Source organism: Notolepis coatsorum, assembly GCF_963971535.1.
Source record: "Notolepis coatsorum genome assembly, chromosome: 2".
NCBI lineage: Eukaryota > Metazoa > Chordata > Actinopteri > Aulopiformes > Paralepididae > Notolepis > Notolepis coatsorum.
In genome coordinates, this window is record NC_140166.1 from 99,516,118 (window position 1) to 99,540,116 (window position 23,999).

At 42.8% G+C, this 23,999-nt stretch overlaps 2 protein-coding genes across 3 annotated transcripts in view; both read right to left on the bottom strand.

The window, feature by feature from the left end:
* Positions 1 to 1,580: 1,580 nt before the first annotated feature.
* pou4f1 (POU class 4 homeobox 1) lies at positions 1,581 to 3,196 on the bottom strand (the record flags this gene model as incomplete). The annotated part of the gene is given in 5 exon segments (XM_084309029.1): positions 1,581 to 2,074; positions 2,077 to 2,218; positions 2,221 to 2,589; positions 2,591 to 2,629; positions 3,074 to 3,196. Coding segments are annotated over 5 exon segments (1,167 nt in total).
* Positions 3,197 to 5,014: 1,818 nt separating this feature from the next.
* obi1 (ORC ubiquitin ligase 1) overlaps positions 5,015 to 23,999 on the bottom strand; it is a 42,844-nt gene continuing 23,859 nt past the window's right edge. Inside the window, exons 4-6 of one of the 2 annotated variants that reach the window (XM_084307565.1) lie at positions 15,567 to 15,788; positions 12,883 to 12,971; positions 5,015 to 7,529 (exon numbers count right to left, since the gene is read on the bottom strand). In XM_084307565.1, the coding sequence (XP_084163691.1) occupies positions 6,101 to 7,529; positions 12,883 to 12,971; positions 15,567 to 15,788 (1,740 nt within the window). In that variant the 3' untranslated portion in view covers positions 5,015 to 6,100. The remainder of the gene's footprint in view (positions 7,530 to 12,882; positions 12,972 to 15,566; positions 15,789 to 23,999) is intronic. The other variant, XM_084307566.1, reaches the window with a different exon arrangement.

A 23,999-nucleotide genomic window follows, 5' to 3' on the forward strand; every position in this document is an offset into this window, starting at 1 on the left:
TTCATTTATTAGAAGATTGCTGGAACACCTCCCTGTGTAATTTGGCTTACAGGATGAATTATACCAATGAACTCAACAGGACAACAGAGGAGAGACTGGAACGTTGTGTGTGAGTGAGAGAGAGAGAGAGAGAGGAGAGAGAGAGAGAGAGGAGAGAGAGAGAGAGAGAGAGAGAGAGAGAGAGAGAGAGAGAGAGAGAGAGAGAGAGAGAGAGAGAGAGAGAGAGAGAGAGAGAGAGAGAGAGAGAGAGAGAGAGAGAGAGAGAGAGAGAGAGAGAGAGAGAGAGAGAGAGAGAGAGAGAGAGAGAGAGAGAGAGAGAGAGAGAGAGAGAGAGAGAGAGAGAGAGAGAGAGAGAGAGAGAGAGAGAGAGAGAGAGAGAGAGAGAGAGAGAGAGAGGGTGAGTGAGGGGGGGCTGCAGGTTGTAAACATATTGTGCACAAAGTAAAATATTACGTACACGACTTTTTTTTCGTAACAATTAACACGACAAACAACGTTGTGATCTTAATGTGAAACAGGCATTTTTAACAGTGACGTACACCATCCACGAAAAAAATAAAGTCTACCAGTAGACACTACTGTGGTTCTTTCCCGAATGCATAGAATGTTTGCACTGCAAACCAAAATACAGAAAAGATTTATTATTTTTCCTTCATTGTGATAATCGTTTTTCTTCTCAATGTAGCCTAAAGACGGCTATCATGCGTTCGAAAATTATTGGGAACGTTTAGTCGTGATGGCCAATAGTAGCAAATTAGCCCTGCAAATTTATTTCCAAAAACAAAAGGACATTTCCTTTTTTGAGGTGTTGATAAAGTGATGTTTGTATATACAAAACCATTTTCGACATAAACAATCTTGCACCCTAAAAAGATGTCTTGAATTGTTTTTTTTGTGCAAATTCCAAAACAAATAATATATTTCTAGAGGTGAGAGGCCTTTCTTCTGAAATGCAGAGGCGAAATCACTGCTATTGAATTAGGAGTTCACGTCATGCAGGCATACAAATCTTTAGATTTATAGCCTAAAAAGTTTTCAACTTAAGTTTGAGTTTGCAGCAGCCTCCAAATAATCTATAACATAAACAAACAAACAAACAAACATAAATAAATAAATAAATAAAGTAAACGATGAATAAATTAATTAAATAATTATGTAATGACAAAAAGAAATATCCAAACGAAAACACAGTTCAACAATCAATGAGGTAATTCGTAAATGGCTATTATATTTCAAACAAATAGGCCTATCCGGAAGAAAATAACTCGCTATAAAATTACCTCTTTTTCACATGTTTTTTTAAAGGCAATGTTGACGTCGGTATAGTGTTTTTCCCTCGAGACAACTGAGCGAAACTCGTGTGTTTTATCTGTTATTTGCATACTTTCACATTCACCAATAAAGTGAAAAATAAATAAGAGAGATATGAAGCATCGTAAAGTGTTTTTTTTATTTATCTAAAGCCCAGTCCCGCACCAACGTCCCGTCGGAGACAAAAGACTGAAAACGATGTCGTAATTGTTCCTTGGTCCCCAAATTCAGTCACACAACAATTTTTTGTTTTTTGAACCTCCACACCATCAGTGGGTGGCGGAGAATTTCAACCGCTTCTGTTTCTGTCTTTGGTTACAAAACCACACGCGCACAACGTTCTTTTTCAGGTCCAACTTTTCGGCGATCGCCGCTATTTTCTCGGACGACGGCCGCGGCTGCACGCCGAAGTACGCCTCCAGAGACCGCTTCTCGGGCGCCGCTATCGAGGTCCTCTTGCGTTTCTTTTCACCGCCGTTGAAAATGTCCGGTTTGTTCATCTTCTCGCGCTGGGCGCCCTCCGCCTCCTCCAGCCACGCCTGGAGGATGGGTTTGAGGGCGATCATGTTGTTGTGGGACAGTGTCAACGACTCGAATCGACAAATGGTGCTCTGGCTCAGCGAGCCCACGCCGGGGATTTTGAGATTAGCCAGAGCGCCCCCCACGTCCGCCTGGGTCACCCCCAGCTTGATCCTCCGCTGCTTGAAGCGCTCCGCGAACGCCTCCAACTCCCTGGGGTCCGTGTCCGAGTCACTGATAGAGGGAGCCCGTTGTTGTTGAGTCCCTGACCCCCCTGGCCACCTCCGTGGTGGCCCGGTAAAAGACCGTGGTGCGTGAGGGGCGAATTCATGTTCATAGCAGCCTGGTGGGAGAGGTGGCTCAAGCCGTGCATGTGAGCGTGCGGATGCGGGTGCTGGTGCGGATGCGAGTGCTGGTGCGGGTGGGAGTGCGGGTGGGCGGAGGGGAGATGAGCCCTCCGCCGCCTCCTCCGCCGCCGCCGCCACCTCCGCCGCCCCCGGGCCCGCCGTCGTGCGCACTGCCCATCAGGGCCAGAGGCGGCGAGTTCATGTGGTCCATAAGGTCCGGGGTCTCCATGTTCTGGAGGTGGTGGTGATGGTGGTGATGGTGGTGGTGGTGCGCCAGTGGCACGGTGGAGTTGGACGGGCATGGCAGTGGCACGGTGTTCATCGTGTGGTAGGTCGCGTCGGGCTTGAACGGGTGCGTCTTGCCCTGAGACACGGCGATGTCCACGGCCGCCAGAGCTTCGGCGCGGGCCAAGCAGCGTCTCATCGAGGCTGGCGAAGATGTTGCTCTGGAGCTGCGGCGACCAAGTGAGGGGAGAGGAGGAGAAGGAAAGAGGGGACGAGGGGAAGAGAAGAGAAAATATAAAGAAAAAGAGATGACAAGAAACAGGCGGGGAAAAAACATGAATAAACGCGATTCGTCAGCCGGGACCTTTGACGACATAACACCGCCGGGATATTCCTTTAGAAGCTCGCAAGTCATAAAAATTGATACAAAAAGTAGTAAAGTCGGGCTTTTGTGTGAGCATGCTTTCAAAAAAGATCACAGATGGTTCGAGTGATTGCCGTGGAAGACATGAAAAAAACATTAAGCGTGCGTCTTGGCAGAATGTGCCTTGGAGCGCCCCTTGTTATTATTATTACGCATGCACACGCCGCAATCGAGGGGTACACGCAGCCCGGCCACACAGACAGACCATGGGACCAGAAAAAGGGAAGTTTTTCGGGGGATCATTTACCTGTGGAGTTTGTAGACAGGCTCTCCTTATGGCGTCCGAACTGGAGTGCAGGGTGGTGTACTTGTGCTCGGGTAGGGATGGATGCATGCCGAAGTGCGGCTGCTTGCTGTTCATGGACATCATCTTGGGCGAGAATCCTCCAATTAAAGTGCACGGGGATGAGGGGGAAACGCGGCTACAAGAGCTGGAAAAAGAGTCATAGATACAGTGGTCCCTTTTCTCCCTGTCCGTCCGGTTGAGCCGCGCGGCGCCGAGTGCAGCCTTCCTTGAGCCCGGAGATCACACGGAGAGATGCCTGCAAGTCTCTCCGACGCACTGATCTGTCTACTGTTTCCCAGCGCTGCCTGGGAGGATGAGAGGGGCGCTCTTACACCTGAGCGCCTCAGATCTCGTCAAGCCCGATGCTCGGCTTTCTCCCGCTCTCGCGAGACACCAGATAGCCTGAACAATCTGATAAAAAAAAAATTAAAAAAAAAAATTTAGAGACCAGACGCCTGTATTTTTTAGGGGCCCGATCCATTCCACTTACGGAGACTTGCACGGGTTCCAATACCTGCCTGCAGACTTATTATGGATGCTTTATGCAACGGATTTTAAAAGCCACAATATGGTTGCGATTATATTAGCCTCCCGTTTCAGACTGAGCTTTTTACTAGAATACAATATAAAGCGCCAGAGTAATTATTTGTTTCCAGCCCAATCTTTTGGCCGTATTTTTTTTAATACGGACAAATCTGTAGCTCACCCAATACGTCTCCCTAATCAAGTTTGACGTAAAGCACAATATCAATTAAGAAATATCTTCAACGTTGCAGGTTAAAGTTGGTCAATTTCATCCGGAAAGACGTTGTATGACCTGGCCAGTGGTCAGTTGACACAAGATGGCAACTCGCAAGACACATGATCTCGCCTCGCTGCAGTTATATATGATTTACTACCAGTGCGTCTTTACCTGCATCACTGCACATATTAATACTACAACTCTGTACATATATCTGATTAGCACCATTACTCATTTATATATTTTATAATCACCTGTACATTGTATATTATTATTGCACTTTCTTGTTACACATTGCACTCTGGATGCCAAACTTATTTTCGTTGTACTACTTGTGCTGTATGATGACAATACATTTGAATCTAATCTAATCTTATTCTTCTTTCCCATTTGAAACCCGTTGGAAGAAACAAGACCCCACCGTAGATCATTAAAACCCCATCATTACCAAACGAACACTAAACAAATTGATTTAATACGCCAGTGTAACCTTGTACACAGTCTTTACCCAAATTAATTAATCCAGATGAATTAACACTTAATTTATTCAAACGGTTACCCAATTAAATTTTCATGCGGTGATTAAGAGGTATGTGAAATATACATATCGTTAAATTTGCATAATAAATAAGGCACTTTCCGCTACATTGGACTTACCAGGCGCGTGTGAGGTCTGCATAATGCGTTATGCTGCATAGCATGTTAACAGGCCTGAATAGTCTGAATACAGAGGCGGCAAATTAACAACTGTGATGAAACATGGAACCACGTTTCTTCAAAAGAGGCAGAGCATGGCACCAACACTGCCAAGGTTGAGGGTTTGATTCCCACTGAGGCCCACTCGTATAAAAAAGGTATGCATGCATGCATGGATGGCTAACCTTATACCTGGATCACTGTACACAATACTACAACTCTGTTGTCTCTGTACATATACATCTGATTAGCACCATTACTCAGTAGTAGTCATTTATATATTTTATACCCAATTTAAATCACCTGTACATTGTATATTATACTATTGCATTACTCTAGTTAGATGCCAAACTTATTTTCGTTGTACTGTACTTGTGCTGTATGATGTACAATACATTTGAATCTAATCCAATCTAAAATATAGTTACTATAAAGAAAGTAAAACATCGGTGCTTGGAGAGAAGGGTCTTTTTTATTTCAAAATACAATTGATAACAATGTTTGTATTCCAAATGATCTAATCCAGGTTTGGGGGAAACTATAGTCTCCAATAGAGTAGCTTTTCATTTCTTCAAGAAAACCACATCACAAAACCACATTATTACACTGTGTACACCTCCAGATTACAAAGTGGGCCACATTTGTATAGTTATTGTACATTTGATGAAGACATTAGTTGGAACATTTATTTAGTTGTAATTGTATATCCCAGGGGAACTAGGACCTGTCCCAGTGCTTGTGTGGCATATTTATATGTAAACTAGAAGGTGGTACGACAGAAAACAACACAGAAATGTTCCTTAAGAAAGGATTTTCACACAACCATTCTCAGACTTTTTTTTAACAGGGGGGGGGGGGGGCTCTCGTTTGAATCCACAGAAAGACTAATTTAAAAGGTCTATTTAGCTGCCACCGAGAATGTCCACAGGAAAGCTAGCCAGAAACTATTGACTAATAAATCATCTTCTACCTTAATACATGTAATAGAATGACATAGACATCTGAGATTCAGGAATAGACAGGAGACATGTTAATCCACCCTGGTGACAAGTTCATGGGTTCGTTCTACATTAAAGGAGCAATAGGTGGTCGTTGATCTTGGGCAGAACTTAGAAATATCATCTTAAACCGAAAATGATATCGGAACGCATCAGGATGCCTCCAAAGCCATGCCCAGCTAGCTAGCAGGCAGCTATGTGTTAGCAGCAGGCCTTTGCGTAGACTTGCAACTTGTTTCCACATAACAAGTACGCGTGTCACTATAGGGTTTGACAGGCGGCTCGCTCATTCCAATCGTTTGACTTGGTTGTTTTTTTTAGAGGAACGACGGATCGTTTTAATTTCGGTGTCAAACGTTTTTTTTTTTTTTTTTTTATCGGTTACTGTCGAGATATAATAAGAAATATAAAATGTTCACAAAAATCTGCGTCGGCCTATTGATCATTTAATGTATGTAGTTGATCTCCGTAACATTATAGAAGACAAGGCTTTTATCAAAAACAAATTCCCATTTCATCTAACAGCCACACAATGGTTATGTTTTCAACTCGTCACATGAGCTTTGACAGTTTTGTGGGGCTACTGGTGTTGAACGGACTGTGAGACTTCCGTTTGGTCGGCTGACTGATGGCCATTTGTCTGTCTCTTCTTGTGTTCCCAGATTCACCATGGCAACCGGAGGTGGAAGAGGAGGGGCTGACGTGGCTCTGGCTGACCGGAGAGAGGGAGCCGGAGGGGCTGGCCTCTTTTTCCCCCAGCGGGTCAAACAGCAGGTCAAAAGAGAGTTCGTCGGTCTGAGAGGCCTCCTCACTCCCTGCGCATCCCAGCATCTGGTCGCCGGCCTCCCTGTCTGGAAAAGGCCCAGATGTTCTCGTCTCTGTCGGAGACTCAGAGTCGTTCAAGGTCCCGTCGACAATGTCGCATAGTGACCGGTTTTGCCGGTCACCTCCCATTACGGCGCAATCTTCACCGTCACAGGCCGTCGAGACTTCGGGGGAGGTTTTTGGCTCCGGGACGAGAGTGGCTTCGCAGTCCGGGAGTGACGAGGAGGAGGTGATGGAGAGGTGCGAGCCGCGGCTGCTGGAACTCTCTCCGTCCAGCATCATGGAGTCCAGCTCGGAAATCTTGTCCAGGTAAGCGGCGTCCATGGAGGCTTCTTCGCTGGACATGTCGAAGCTAGCGGACTCCTTGTCTGAGAGATTTTTTGATTCTCCCGTAGGAGATTGTGCTTTACTTGGACCCGGGCAGGACTGATCACTGGATTTGGATCCCTGCCAGTCCTCCCAGAAAACAGGCTTGGAGGACTCCTCCTTCACACTCGGCGGCCAGCCTTTGGTTAGTTTGGAGAGGCTGGAGAATGTGTTTTCCGTGGGAGAGGCGGCGCCGTTTGCAGACTCGGCGACGTCCTCAAAACTGAGTTTCCTCTGATACGACAGTGGCGTGAAAGCCACCTTCTTCTCGCCACGGATACCCGGACTCTTCAACGTGAGGGAACGGAAAGCGGAGGACGGAGTGGACGGCAACGGCTCGGACAGACCGTCCATGTCCTCGTCCGTCCTTTGTCCAGTCAGCGTCTTCCCCAACTCCCCCGAAAGTCCTACGGAGGCAGCGAAGAGGAAACTACAGGTGCCGGGGAGCGTTTGACATCCAACCTCCGGGTTGCAGATGGACTCCCTCTCTGTGTCGCTCAGACTCCTCGTCATCATGGTGATCTTCTGCTGCCCCGTGTGGGCTTCCGTCCGAGCCTCGTCCATCCGAGCCTCGTCCCCCCCCGACGCCGCACCGTCCAGGGGAGCTCTAGCGTACGGTTGGGAGGAGGCCTCCCTCTGGTCCGGCGCTCTCTTCTCACCGTCGCCAACCCGAGACTCCAGGTCTTCGATGTACTGGTCACTGCGCTCCAGAGCCCTCTTCAGGTGGTCCATGTCACGCTCGTACTGGTGGATCTTTGCCTCCAGCGCTGCGACTGTGTAACGGCTGAACCTAAGGACAGAACATTTAGTGTATTAAACTCAAGAGCCTGAACTTTCATTGAGGTAAAATAATGCTACTCAATACACAGTTGAGGGTCGTCTTCGCTGGCAAATAATGTTTTGAACAGTCAAATGCTTGACTGATGGAGAAAATGGCAACTGTCACCCAACCTTTTAACTGTCAATCATCTGTTCTGCTTCATGTAATACATACCTTGGAGTTATATTTGGTTGTTTGTTTGGCGTGTTTTAAATATCTCCTATACCTCTGTGAGTTGTATCGTCTGTCTCGTTTCTATTTTATAAAAAGAAAATGTCCCCTTTCCCCGGTTACCCTTCAAAAGGCCCTTTTGTCACCAAGCCATCATTGTAAATAAGAACCTCTTAACTCATTCACGGCCAATCACGTAATATTACGTGTTTGCTCACAAACCGTTGAGCACCAAACACGTAATATTAAGTGTTTTCGATTGTAATATCCTATACACTCTCACGGACCTCTGTGTTACCATTGGAACTCATTCTGAGACCCCGAGAGTGCAATACCGGCAGAATCCTGTTAGGTGGCAGTATCGCCTACCCTTTGAAACCTTATTTCACACTGTGTGTTACATTGTATATGGTCCGGGTGGAGAATTTAGACCAAGCCAAGTGAATCGCTTCATCCGAGCACTTTGGAACGCGTTCAGCACACTTCATGCATATTTTGTGCCAGTTCATGTCAGGGACACGATGGACATCAATACTGGAAATCGTGATCAGACAATTGGAATATTCTTTTTGGGATACCTCCTAGTAAAGGTAAGGACTATATGACATCAATACTACTTAGATCCAACAATGATTTCACATCGATCGCAACGATCACATGTAACGTACTCCAAAACGTATGCCGTTGCTGGCGATCAGAGCATCAAAAAACGACCCCCCCCCCCCCCTTTGATGCATTCATGATGAAACATAATACCTATTATATACCTTTGATTTTGAAATAGTAACGTGTCCAGGCAAGCAACGCAAACGACTTTAGCTAAATTCACATAGGACTCCATAACTCAGCTTTTCAGGAATTAGCCCGGATCACTCTGAAACTAGGGGTGGACGGTATAAACGGTATACGGTATAAACGGTATTAATTTGCTCTACGGTATGGATTTTGACTATACCGTGTAACCGGTAGAGTAGCTCTAAAATAGCAATGGCGTCATGTAACCACAGCGCGACTATTTCAATCGCATTTGCCCCTAAAAATAGATAGAATTAGTCATAGATAATAGATATGTGCAAACTGGAAAAAGTTATTTAGGAGGCTTCGCGCAGTGGGCGTGTCAACACGCAATTGTCATTTCATAATAAACACATATCACCGCGGCGCACAGCAAGTTTCAATTTCTGTTCCTGGCATTTTTAACCAGTGGAGAAAGGTAAGAGATGTCCCTATCGTTTTTCTTATATGAATTATTCTACGTTAATAAAACATACCTGGTGATCAACTACAGTTTGCTGTAAACATTATGATATGTGTGTAGTGTTATGATAACGCTGCAGCGGGAGCCGGGAGGACGGCGGCAGCAGCAGTGGATTTGCGAATAGCATGCAGCTGCAGAGCCGCAGAGCCAGCGGCGCTTTCAGGTCAGGTCCGCTCAACAGCGCCCCCCCACCCAATGGCTGAAAGCTGTGACCAGACCTGAAAGCGCCGCTGGCTCTGCGGCTCTGCAGCTACATATGCTTCTAGCAAAATCCAGCATCCAGCCCGGCTGTTTGCAATGGGAGCAGCACGGACTCGGGACTTATTTTATTTGGAATATAATGACTTTATACGCAAAAGTAGCCTAGTTTTAAGTTAAAATATTATAAATCTACATGCCTTGAGGATGTCATTCTTTATATAGCCTGCCTATCAGGCAAAAAAAATTATTCTAACGGAAACACTGATACCGTGATATATACCGTTACCGTCTATGCTTCAAATTATACCGTGATATAAATTTTAGACCATACCGTCCACCCCTATCTGAAACTATACAATATTCACCACGGGATAACACGCAATTTGACGCAAACGTATACATGAAAATGTATTCTTTTTTACATGTTGGACGAGAGATAGTGACTGTCAAATGACCCATAGTATTGTCTCCATAGCTATAATATAGATATAGCTCTGCAAATATCGTGACGCACAGTGAAAATAGGCAATGGAAAGCAGGCACATTGACTACAGGGATGATGATAATAGCTGGCGCTCAAAGTGTTAAGCCCTAGCCATATGCTCAGAAAATTCACCTAAAAGTACATACCCAAGTAAATGGAAGATTGCTCCACTTCTACAAGGTCCATTTGCATGTATCTAGGGGCATCTATGGACCTCAGGGAATGTATCCCCAGTGTCAGAAATATTGTGTCCGTTACTATGCTTGATTAAATTGTAATGAACCAAAGGAGAATATAAATTATTATTCATTTTCTTCTCCATCTTTGATGGTGAATAACACCATGCTAACATTTACCAGACGTGAAGAATTGCCACTGAGCTCATTCAGCACCAGCGATGCAGTGGTGGGCATACGCGGTCAAACGACGTTTAGGCTACGTCACTGAGGCAGAAGTGCGCGCATCCTATTATTATGCAAAGTCTAGGTGATAAGTGCCGGCCGTACAACAGCCGGCGCGACGACACAAAAATGACTCGTCGCGCGGGGGTGCCGGCACTTATCACCTAGACTGTGTGTGTGTGTGTGTGTGTGTGTGTGTGTGTGTGTGCGTGGAGTGTTGGGCGTGTGTTATGTGACAAAAGACCGCCCGTCTCGTCCCCAGCTCCGACTCATGAAAGAGGAGAGAGACATGTATGCGCTTGGCCTTGACCCATATTACGACTGCACCACTGTTCAGCACCTTCTTGAGATCAAGTGTACAAATAATCTAAGCAAATGAATAAAGGCAGATGGTTTACAGTTTTTTTTGTAGATACAGTACTGAATTTTGCCATCCGGACACATGCAATTTGAAATATGAATATAGAATATCAGGCTTATTAATGACCTTATTATGGCCAAGTCATACATCTATGGATCAGGCGAAATCCCCTCTTTCAAATGGCAGAGTTCAATCTGGATTTAGTTCAATCTGGATTTAGTTCCACTAGGCGCCTGTGACAGGGCAGCAAAGACTGTGAATTAAATCTACTGTAAGTACAGTTACTTTTTCATCAGATTGAGATTTTTCTCTAGATGTTAACAGACAGGTTTCACAAAAATCATGTGGGGAAAATTACGTGAAAAATGGTTGGACTTCCACTGTCCGCTGCTGGTGTGAGCTGGGTAGTGTAGTTTTATGAAATTTCGACGTCCATCGAAAGCCCTAGGTCTCCTCCTTCTTAGGACTACAACGATTTCATGAGTGCTTCTTCTTCTTGTGACCGTTTCTAAATTGTCCGTTTTTCGGTGCAATGCGCAGAGATTTTTACAAGCTCATATTTAGCTAATAACATAAAATCATTGGTAAACAAACAAAGTACTGAAAATATACACGTTGACTGCTGTTTTGGGTCTTTACTCTTGGCTAAATTTGAAAAAGATTAACTACTTAATACGGACTGTATTGCTCTATTTATGACGTGAAATAAATCTTGTACCGGGCCGATCGGGCTTAACACTTTGTATGCCACTCACGGCTATTCTCGGGTTTACGCCCCGACCGTTGAATGCCACGTCACGAGTATTCTCGTTTTATTTTTATTTTTTATTATTAGCGATCTGAAATCATATTGCATCACGCGAGCCTACCGTTGGAGATCCAGGGACAGCCGGCACTCAGATGTGAAAAAAGTGCCCCCTATCGTCTCCCAGATGGTAAATCACCCTTTTGGAATGGACTCAATGAAAGTGAATGGGAGAACGGATTTCTGACTCCACATTTTACTTCTCACTGATGCAGCCGGGGTCTACCAGAGTTCAATCTGGAGCCTCTGAGCCACGGCGAATATGGGTAATACTGTACACACGATGGATCAATACATTTATCGATTTTTTCGAATGGCGATCGGAAATTGGAATAAACCATTTGGATACCATCTGACCTCAGGTAAGGAATCTATGTTATCAGTGTTAGGATAATCAGACTCGTTTTCACGGATATATAAGGGTTTGTGATATGTGATATGGCTGTTTTGACTGTAAAAGCCATGAGGAAATAAGAGCAGCGATTATCAGCGCACGGCACGAGCGTGTGTGCGCACACATATACTATCGATCATCTAGCGTTTATTTGAAAACGATTCATAAACAGGCAGACAAATGACAACGTTCTGGAATATTCCAGTAAAAGGCGATTATCATAGGCATGGGTTGTTTTTTCCCCGAAAACGGGTGATTTTCAAAATGCTATCAAACGGAAATGAAGCAATAAAAATACAATCTGCCTTGACAATGTTGACTGGAAGATGATTCTTTGATAAGCAACGGGCAGATTAGACACAGCCATAATTTAAAACATAGATTAGGCGATATTAACGTTAACATTGGCCGTGGATGGTGGCATTCAACGGGGTAAAAAGGAAAACACGGCCGGCACTGAAAGTGTTAAACTAGTTAAGGAATGGTTACATTTACAATTGTGTTACTTGCAAAGTTGAGCCCAGATTTGTGGACTACTTGGATGAAGAAATCTCAATGTTTGGACTCTTTTGCACCATATTATCTTCCTACACTATTTGGGCCACTGTTCCTTTTATCACAAGCAGGTTGACACCATGTTAAACATGATGAGAGCTTAATATGTAAGCAGCATGTTCATAAACTAAACACACAGCTTTTACACCAACAGTATGGGAAAACAGTCTACTCCAGAGTCAGACAAGAAGATAGATACCAATTTGCACTCTGTGCGCTCAGTAGAAAGCTATCGGGCTGCAAGCTAGCTTAGCACAAACTAATGGACTGTTGGTCAAAAACATCTCTCCCAGTGTTTAAAGCTAGGATAGAGGTTCCTATCCACTTCCATTAATTTGTGGTAAGCTAGGATAGCTTGTATTGCTTTCCCCCCAAAAATGTATCATAATTTAAAAAAAAATTGGCAGGTCCAAAATGTATGTTGTTTACAAATTGCATGCACATGCATTCCACTGGATAAATGACATGCTGGTGCTCTAGTGCGCCACCGAGTGGCTGAATGTTATCTCTAGCACCTTTAAACTCTATAATACACAGCCACTACTCAAAGACTTATAGATTTGGAAACAAGACAGTTTGAGTTCCATTAAGGAGACAAGACTTGCCGGTGTCTTCCTTTAACAAAAGCTGACAGTGTTTTGCTCTCAGGAGTCAACGGTGAGTAATTTCTGCATAACAGAGAGAGTTTCATACTTTTGAGGGGATCTGCTCGTCACTTCTGCTTTCAACTGCATGTTCTCCTGTACGAGGTCCACATTCTGAGACCGCAGTGTCTTGTTGGCCTGAAAAAGACAATTACAGAACTCATTCTAAAATCATTAGAACGCAATCGACCGAGGCCTCGACTTATGAAGTAGGGCTGCTGTAATAATTGAGTGATTATAGGAGACAACCCAAAAATGTTTCTGTATGACCGCAATCACATTTCATTTTTCATTCCTTCATATTCGTTTTTCAAATAAAAGCAAATATGTTTGCAAATTGGAACACATTTATATTTTGCCACAATGTCATTACTTTTAAACACAGTGAGCAACATAGTTCTCATTGCAAAGCCACGTACAAGTTAATTCATTTGGGCATTACTTTGGATTTCATCCACTTGAGGCAATTAAATAGTTAATCGCAATTATCTGAGAGACGATAATCACTCTTACCAAAATGTCATGTCGTAACAGCCCTAGTTGGAACCTAGTCAAGGTAGCCCGATGTCTGTCCAAAACATAATGTACATTGTCAAAAGACTATAGTTAGATTATAGGCTAAGTGATATGGGGGAAAACATATTTTATCATGGCTTTAATATTCTTGTGATGCATTCTTTCTTTTAATATATAACCTATATATACACAGTACAGTATATATATATATATAGTTTTATTGAAAGAAAATAAAAGAATAACCAAACTCAATCTTCTTGAACCAGAGTTGGTCAACAGCAGAAATAACTCAATCTTTGTCTTCACTGTAGGCCGTCCTCAACTAAAGTCATGGGTCTCATTCTCCAACGGACTTAAGACAAAAGATTTGCTCTTAGGGCCATTTAAGACATCTTTTGGGATTCCCCAACCGTCCCTAAGCTTGGATTTATTTATTTTTCTGACATCAAATACGTAATTTTGTATCGTACAAATATTGTCATATTTATTTAAATCATGATTAATTCCAATGAGGCCTGTAGAGTTGACATGAAGGAATCACTATGATTCCTCCCAAATAAAGCCGAATCCAAGCTTAGGGACGGTTGGGGAATCCCAAAATCTTAAATGGCCCTAAGAGCACATTTTTTGTCTTAAATCCGTTGGAGAACGAGACCCAATTCTTAGTAGAATAATATTCTTGGATTTTGTCGACTAATCTGTAAATTGATTTCATTGACAAATCTGTACAATTTGATTTTCTCATGCACATAACGCAGAAACACATCTTTATTTAACCTTTATTTTACCAGGTTGTCACTTGAGATCAAAGATCTCTTTTTCGAGCAAGACCTCTAGTGCTCACCAGAGATGTGCTCATCATTTAAATAGTTATTACCAGAGATGTGCTCATCATTTAAATAGTTATTACCAGAGATGTGCTCATCATTTAAATAGTTATTACCAGAGATGTGCTCATCATTTAAATAGTTATTACCAGAGATGTGCTCATCATTTAAATAGTTATTACCAGAGATGTGCTCATCATTTAAATAGCTATTACCAGAGATGTGCTCATCATTTAAATAGTTATTACCAGAGATGAGCTCATCATTTAAATAATTATTACCAGAGATGTGCTCATCATTTAAATAGTTATTACCAGAGATGTGCTCATCATTTAAATATAGTGCTAATCATTTAAATATAGTGCTTATCATTTTAAATATAGTGCTTACCAGAGATGCTCATTCGGCACAAAACATTTATAAATAAAGACATTTAATCTAGTCTCATCGACGAACAAAGTCTTGGTGGACTAAGACCATAACAACCAATTAATAAATTAGATCAACTATAAGGAGACAACCTAGGGATGCTCTGATCATAATATTCATGAGTGAAACTTGAGTGACAGGTGACGGCAGGCTGTGATGTCGTCCTCTCAAGTAAATAAGCCATGTTGCTAACGTAAGTGTCCACGCTACACAACTACTAAACTACATAAGACTACAGTACATGCATGCACATGGACACACACACACCTATAAACATTATATATATATATAGCCATGAATCAGGGAACACACACACATGCAAACATACATACATACATGTAAGATGACTGTAATGTGATGTCATTATTATAATTATTAAGTGTCACTATTTATTATGTGCTCATTTTAATTAGTTTACTTTTAGTAATGATGATATGTGATGACCACTTTTAAGTAGAACAGTCTAACCAGGGACAGGGGTTGCAAATGCCTTGGCTAGAAATCCTACATGTAACGCATCTGTATCTTGTTATTGTAACCGGCAACAATGTTTTCTTTAGCATTGTCCCTGACAAATAAACGAATAAATTAAAAGTAAAAATGAAAGATGGCGTAGTGGAAGGACACGAGGCAATCCGCCCCATATGAAGGCAGTCAGTCGGTCCAGATGCAGAACGCCCGCCTGTAGAGAAACCAGCCTTTATAGAGACCACCAATCAAGCTATCTAGAATGAATATCGACCGATAACGATTGGTGGCTGATCGACCCGAGTGTTCCTATAGGAATGGCGCTCGTCTTCAACTTGTCTGTGAATATGAAATGATTTAGTATTCATCTATCCACGCAGTAAGAGCTGAAATAAGCGCCTTCAGTGTCTAGAAAAGCACTATATAAATGCAATGATTTATTAATTCAGATATAAACCAGGAGAGGATCTTTTCTGCGTGCCAGGCTGCCTACCCCCTTGAGCTTCTCCATGTCCTGCTTCACTTTGCTGTACTGGTCCGTGGCGGCGCGCAGCTTGTTGCTCCATTCTTCCAGGACGCCGAGGTCAACGCTGTTGTCGTCTCTCTGAACTACATTAATACTGCAGGGATCCAGAGACGTCGTCAGCTGTGATTCCAGGGTTTGGTTTTTCGTTTTCAGCTCTTCGTTTTCTCGGAGGAGCCCCTCGATTTCATCCTGTTGAGATGGAGAATAACACAGAGCTGAATGTAGGGCTGGATATTTGAATGTGAATTTTAATCTAATATTATTCATTCATTCAATAACTCTGAAGAAGACACTGTTGTGTTGAAACGTTAGTAATTTTTTGTGTTTCTAAAGATAATATGCGTCTCCAGTATACCTTCCTTTTTGATGACTATATGGTCTAAATCTAAGCAGCACCGGCCCTCATCTGAACATGGCGGCACGGTGGTGTAGTGGTTAACACTGTCGCCTCACAGCTAGAAGGTCCAGGGTTCGATTCCCGCTTGGGGACCAGGTTTCCGCGTTGCCAGTGAAGGAAAACGGTGTTTTTCAATGTATGTAATGTATATTGGGGGAGATGACAGCATCTAAAGGGGCCAGGACAGAGAGGTCGAAATGTGCATGGTGGTGGAGGCGGTTTAAAAGTGGCTGGCAGTCAGAGAGGGTGTTGCAGCAGCAGACTAAGAGAGCCCAGGGCTTCAAGGTCCTTTAGCTTGTTAAACATAACAACTGATAAGGACAGGGAACAGTGCAGGCACAATGGTCAGAGAGAGTTTTGACATGAATGAAACAGACGTTTTAATGTGTGTTAAATGTTTAGAAGCAGTTGTCATGGCAGCGGCACATAGTAACGAGGAAAGAGGGGCGGGCCTGTCGTTGCTATGACGAAGATCATATAAAAGCAGTTTTCTTCCGGGTAAGGGCAGACTGAGACACGAACCACACAGAAGAGAAGAAGCTTGATCAGAGACTTTGAAACGATTCACCCTCCCCTCCTTGCGACTGACGTGGCACGACCACAGAGAAGGCTTTTGGAATAACCAGCAGGCCGCGCCGACACCGAGCGGGGTGACAAGAGAGATCATTGGAATAATGAATTTAGTTTTCTTCCAAAGACCTTTCAAAGACAATACAATCTGATAACATCTGATCTGAGGCTCTTGTTTATGGAATAAACAACGCTTTTCCAAGAAAGGTATTACGCTGTCAAGTGTCGAATTCTTACGAAGGCGGTGAATTATTATGGTTACGGATTGCATTAAAGGGGACTGACAAAGATTATACAGCCAGTATGAGAAGACGTCAAAGAAATAAACACAACGCAGAGTCAGCGGATGGAGAGGTGATAACACAAGCCAAACAGATGATGAGGTGATACTGGCTGATTGATCAGAATCTAACACCAGGTACCCAGGTGGGGTATCTCCCAGGCCTTTCTGTGTGGAGTTTGCATGTTCTCCCCGTGCTCGCAAGGGTTTCCCCCGGATGACGGGATGGGTCAAGTGCAGAGACTCAATTGCATTGGCGACCCAACTAACTGCATGTGTGTGTGTTCCTGCGTGTGTGCCGCCCATTGCATGCGTCTGCCTGCATGCCATAACATAAATACTTCTCCAAAGTCCAGTTATTATTAGGTCCAGGTTTGCCAATGTTTGCCACAAAAATATTAGAAAAACTCTACGGCAGATATCTGGATGGATTGATAGCACTCCAGGTAAGGGGGGGGAAATATGTTTCTTTTTCGGTGAATAATTTAGAATAGATTTTAACCTCATAGCGGGCACCAGGACATATACGTCTCCCCGAGCACTTGCGCGCACGTCACGGCACTTTGCGAGCGTCTAGCGGCTCAGGGCTGCATTTTTCGCAGAACATATAATATACCGCCACCTCACTCGACCAAATCCATGCCTCGGTTCTCGAGTTACATGACGATATGTAAGGCGAGCGTCTTTTTTACGCGCCACACGTCAGATGACTACCCCAGACTCCAGACAGTCCAGAACTGCCAATCATCCGCTGATGGCGAAAATTATTGGTCAGCGTTGTAGCCATTGAGTGTACGCTTCCAACGATACCCCACGTGGGGGGTGCGAACGTGGGGTGCGAATATAAGAACTAGGTGAAAGTTGATGAGCGAAAACAGAAGTGACTCAGACTTCAGAACGCACTGCGGTGGATGAGGAAATGGATTTTGGAAAGCTTTTTTTTGGCGTTGGTTTTACTAAGACGTCTCTAAAAGACCCATTTCTGAACAGATCTTTATACAATTTGGACCTGTACTAGATACTAAAATTCAAGCACTTTAAGCTTTTTCATGGTGCCTTTTCAAGCTTTTCCAGCATCTTACTGTGGTCAATTAAATATTTACACAAAATGATAATTTCACTTCTTCCATCACATTAAATCAGATGTTATTGTGCTATAAACAACCAAAATGATGTAGGTAGACATGGCATCCTATATAACCTGGCTGAGCCAATATGAAACAATCACTCAAATAATCACCAGATAAAACTTTAATTTCAATCAAATATTTACTGAAAATGTGCAAAATAAGTGAACAGGCTTTGAGGTAGGCAGTCTATCAGCTCCTTGACTGAGCCTTAAAATGTATACAAAATCAAATCAACCTAGAATCTTTATATAACCCCCCACAGTGGTGTGTTCAGTTGGTACGTCCCAGCAGCGACCAGGATGTAAGATATATGATGCCCATGTTATTGGTTGAAATACAGACGCACAGTTGACACACGCTCTAGTCTCCTCTCTTGTTATTTCACACGAACAGCTACCCCTAGTAGCTGGCTTCTTATGTTGCCAACATATCCTACAGAACATTCCTTAAAATAGAAAGAATTGATTTGCTTGTTAGCCATGTTGATCACAGGCAGCGAAACCAAAGCTCCGATGCATAATGGCGTTAGCTAAACGAAACTTGTTTTAAGGTAAATTGGCTTTCAGTGTGTCAGAGCGAGCGCATTCAAGTTGTGCAGACTGGACGCTCTGACCGAAGAGTCAGTTCATCAGAGCGGAGCAGATTTTCAGAGTGAATTTATTAACTCACCTTACGGTGGCACTTGTCGTTGTCAACATGAACAATAAACATAGCCGTCTGTGTCAACGCTAGCTCACTAGCTTGCTAACATTAAAAAATAAAATAAAAAAAAAGCTTGCCAACGTTACTGGGATTAAAGCAAGCTTTCAGGAGGGGGGTGCCGTGGCGAGGCTTGAGAGAGGACTCCTCTTCATTTTGCGTGAAAGGCGAAAGCAATTAGGCGCTTTCCGAATTTTATTTGTTTATCTAAAAACCTAACTATTAACACATTGACTGCCAGCCATTGTACCCATCAAAGTACCCAGTCTGCCACTGTTGAAAGCCTATGGAGATGTTTACCTTCTTTGCAGGGCTATAACTTTTTAAATTGTATTGCTATATTGACATTACTATGGCCCATTCAACATCGATTATCTATCGTTCCGGATGGGGGAACGTTATATCTTTTCATTCATACATTGTTGTGTTAATACCGTCTTGAATATAAGTATGTTTATAAGCTTTTCTGCTGTAATTCCAAAAACGCTAGTTATAGGCCCAAACGCATATGATAGATTATCGATTGCCGTTTCTTTCCTATACACGCTATATTAAAAGATTCAAATGTATATGATCGGTATACATTATGCTTCATCATGCGTGGAGGGAAGGGGGGGCGGGGGTCGTCTATAATTCCTTTATCGTCAGTAACGGCTTTATGTAGTATGGGTTGATATATTGATCAGACTCGTTTGCAAACAAAGAAACGCACAATCGGGCTGAAAATAACGTTACTGTCCTCTTACCGTTCGCCGATGAGACTGGAAGAAAAGGATCCCAATTATTTGACGCCGATCGCCTAGATCAATTTCCGGTTTGTATGGCGCAATAAACGCCTAAATCATAGCGATTATTGCGTTATGGAAGCGATCCAAATGCACGCCAGTGTTTGTCTGTAGTCCCGTAACAAGATGCGACTGCCGGAGGGATTTCCTCGACGCACCGATCGGCACTTCCGGTTTTTGCGAGAGTGTAACTCGCCCGACCATCCACCAGGCGGCGGTATTGAGGCATTGCAATCTCATACAGGGTCCCGCTGGAGTCGAGGTTGGCTGGATGAATTATGAATGCCATGGCTAAAAAATTTAATATTGATCCGAAAAATGGCGTACAACGTTGTTGGCATTCAACGCATGGCGGGCAATAACGATTTACAACGTTGTTGGCGGACAAAGTGTTAAGTCAGATAGCGATTTATTATGAAAGTATACAGTGCAATTACAATTTCAATAACTTTCCAGCACTTACACATATACACAATTCAAGCACATTTCAAACACCACATTGAAATACAAGCATTTTCAAGGATTTCCAGCACCCGTACGAACCCCGAACCGCAGTGGTTTCCACGTTATACCTCTATGCTGGAATATTGGAATATGCAGAAAAATTTGAGTACACAAGTTCAAACCTGTTTCATTAGCACTAAAAGTGATTTTCCTTTTTAGCATTAGTAACTTCAGAATGTTATCTTTCAAAAGAGACCAGGCTATAATAAGTATAAAGTATAAAGCTAAGCTTTGCAAAAAAAAGTATGCAGTCCTCAAGTTCAGGTTAAAAATGGCCAGCTAACCCCAACGCTTTTCTGGGTGCCTGTTAAGAGGTTACGGTCCTCCTCCTAATATACAAAGCACTAAATGGAACAGGACCAAGCTACATTGCCAATTGTCTTGTCAACGATGTGCCCCCAAGAACATTACAATCATCTACTACTGGTTTATTGAAAGTTCCCAGTAACAGCCAAAATAAAATTGGGGATGCAACCTTTGCCAATTAAGCACCAAAGCTATGGAACTATGGACATTAGGGAGGCTAGCTCACTAAATATTTTCAAAAGTAAGCTAAAATGTCTTCACCTTAGCCTTTTAATGCATTCTGCCACTTTGCACTCACTGCATCCACACTATGGACTTATTGTATTGTAAATGTAACTTGTTTATGCTATTTATATGCTATTGCTTTTTTTTCTCCACTTTTTTCTCCTTATTTTCTATTTTTCTCCCATCCCAATTTCGCTGTTTCCAATTCTCCCCTCCCCTGTCTTGAACGTTGCTCGCATATGCCCCCCACAGGTTGGTCGTAGGGAGGATAGAAGCCTTGCATCACGTGTCCCCTCCGGTAAACAAGGAGGCAGCCTGTCACATCTTTTCACCTGCCAGCGCGGACTCTCATTGGCGAGGTGTAATGTGTGGGAGGCTCACACTACCCCCGCTATTTCCTGTCTCTGCTGTGCAGGCGTCCCCCAACCGACCTGTAGGAGTCGCTGTCCACAACGCCCAGATTACCACCCATCGACTTTCACCCGCTGACTCTGCCAATTGAGACAGTATGACGGCTGGCCCAAGTCAGAGGCAATGCCGACTAGGGATGGGTACCGTTCACATTTGAACCGATACGGTACCAGTACCTGTGAATCGATAACGGTACCCTTTTTCGGTACTTTAGTCTCTAAAAAATGTAATCTCAGTCGTGAAAAAAAAATCCAAACTTCAAATAACTACACTTTCAACCGTTTTCGGCTTGCCATTGCCCGACTGCTTTGTTGTTGAATCATCAAGTCAAATCCTAGGTAAGCATATTGTAGAGGAGCCAAAGCTATATATTTAGGTTATTGTATTATATGAATGTTTATATGTTTATTTTTATAACCTTACATTGAAACGGCATTAGGAATATTGATTGGATTTAGATAGTCATTGAACCGTATTATTTGTCATAATAGAACATTCTAGAACATTCGTGATGTCACAGTATGATGTCATAGTCAAACATTCTAGAACATTTGTGATGTCACAGTATGTCATAATGGATCATTCAAGAGCATTCGTGATGTCACAGTATGATGTTATAATCAAACATTCTAGAACATTTGTGTATCTATATATATTCAACAATTTGATCACAGAGGCAGTGCTGACATTTCTGCATGCTTCAGAGTTGTACCAGAGGATATAGCGTTAGTGTATGTATTAGTATTGGACAGGCAAGAGGAGCAGAGAAGAAGGAGAAAGTGTGAGTTGAAGAGGCCTAAAGATGGCACACCACTAGTGTAGTATAAGAACTGAGGAGGGAAGAAATACGCCAAGAAAGAAGAAGAAGAAGAAGAGATCATCAAAAGAAGTGCGGAGGGCAGTAATACGCCACGATGAGTCTACTCTGCCGGAAATTCAAAAGAAGAAAAGAAGAAGAAGAGCTCATTATGCATCTTGAAACAGTGCTGAGCAGTACTGAACAGATCTCTCAACCAAGGTGCCGTGCCTACCGGTTTGCTGTGGAAATAGCCGGCAAGTTGATTTACGGCTTTCAGGTGAGGAGGAATTTTCATGTGTCGAATCGGCTGTGATTTTGGAGACTGGGAAAATACAGTTTTCTTACCTTGTAGCAGGGCTGTACACTGCGACGAGATGATCGCAAATTGCCCCTTAATTTGGCCCGTGCGAGTGGAAAATAATATTTGGGGGCAAGCTTGCGAGTAGTGATTTCAACCCTTCATTTGCATTTCACTCCTAAATTAATCCATACAAATTGGATAAAAAAAATAGTAAAACATTAGCCTACAACCAGGGCTGTACAGTGCGACATAATGTTGCGGTTGTAATTTCATTAGACAGACCAGCGCGGACCTTTAATAACATGCAATTTAATTGACACGAGCAATGGGCTAACGTTAGCTGATAACCAAGGTATCCATTAGGACTATGCTAAGCTAACTAGCGTTAGCTGCTAACCCTGGAAAACGGTCAAAGCGGACTCCACAACACTAGTTCCATTCGTGAGGAAAGGGGATGGGTTATATTGACAACAGAAATTTAAACATAACTTCATATTTATTAGTTATTCGTTTCTGTATATCATCCAGTTTCCATCTCCGTGTGTTAAACTCTTCCTGTTTACATTAGAGTGTGACATCATCACCTACGGCAGCTTAGACGATCAAAATGCAAACCTAGAACAAAAGCCGAGGGGGGGGGGGGGGGGGGGGCTGGCTCTCTCGTTCGTTCTCGCCCCCTCTCTCTCTCTCTCTCTCTCTCTCTCTCTCTCTCTCTACATTCAATGATTTAAAGTAGCCAAACGTTACAGACAGTATAAATACTAACTGGATAGTTGATGATATAAACATTTAATTTCATTATCTGAAATATTCTAAAATCATTAAGTCTGCTATAAGCCATTATCCCTTTGTGTGTGATTATTATTTTCTCACAGTAGTGTGTGTGTGTGTGTATATATATGTGTGTGTGTGTTTGGCTAAAGTGGATAGAAAACAGTACTGTGCAAAAAAAAGGCACCCAAGAGTTTTTATATAAATGGTCTTAGATGTAAATAAAAAAAATATTTGTGCGTTAGTACATTTTCATTAAATTATTTTTTAAAGCATCTTCATGGTTTAATAATGCAAACATACGTTGCAGGGACTTATTCTAATCATCATATTGGCGTGACTGTATGCATCAAAGGGTTAAATCAAGCATTTTTAAGTGCTTTAGAGGAAATGTCAAAATATCGCGATATATAGCGTGTATCGTGATATGGCCAAAAAATATCACGATATCATTTAGAGGCCATATCGCCCAGCCCTACTATAATGGTAAAATAGTTATTTAAAAATGTGCCCCTAAAAAATATTCTTTGCCCCTAAATTTCTCATTTAGGGGCAAGTGTGCCCCTAGTGAAAAAGCTTAGCATACAGCCCTGTTGTAGTAGTGACTAGTGACGTGAATATTTAGGAAAATAGCTTTAGGATCACTTCTGTAAAGAAAGACTTCGCTGTGGAAGAGAAATAAACCATTTGGATATCTTTGTTTTACACCGGAGCGGCTGTGGACCTTATTTTTCTTTATCAACGAACGTACTACTCACGAGTAAGCAACTTTAACCAGTAGAGTGGAACGTCGGCCCTGATACGTATATTGTGCGTGTGAACGTTGACATGAAAAGAAAAAAAAGTTAAAAAAAAGAATAATTAAGTGCAAACAATTTTTTTTTTACGGTATCTCACATGAATCGATACTCTGTAGTACCGACGTGTTTCGGTAAGTACCTTTAAAAGTACCAAATTCGGTACCCATCCCTAACGCCGACAGCCGGATTTGAACCCGGTGTCTCTTGCGTTGGTGACGAGCGCAATGTCCGCTGCGCCACCCAGCATATGCTATTACTGATGATTTAGTTGTATTGTGGCGATAAGAAAGTAGCGAGCCAGAGACGTGGTTCGAGTTGAGGTACTTTACTTCTCACTCACATAGCATTTACAAATAACAACAAAGTTAACCCGGAACCGGAAGTGGTATTTAACCTGTCCCCTAAACAGTAAAACCCACACT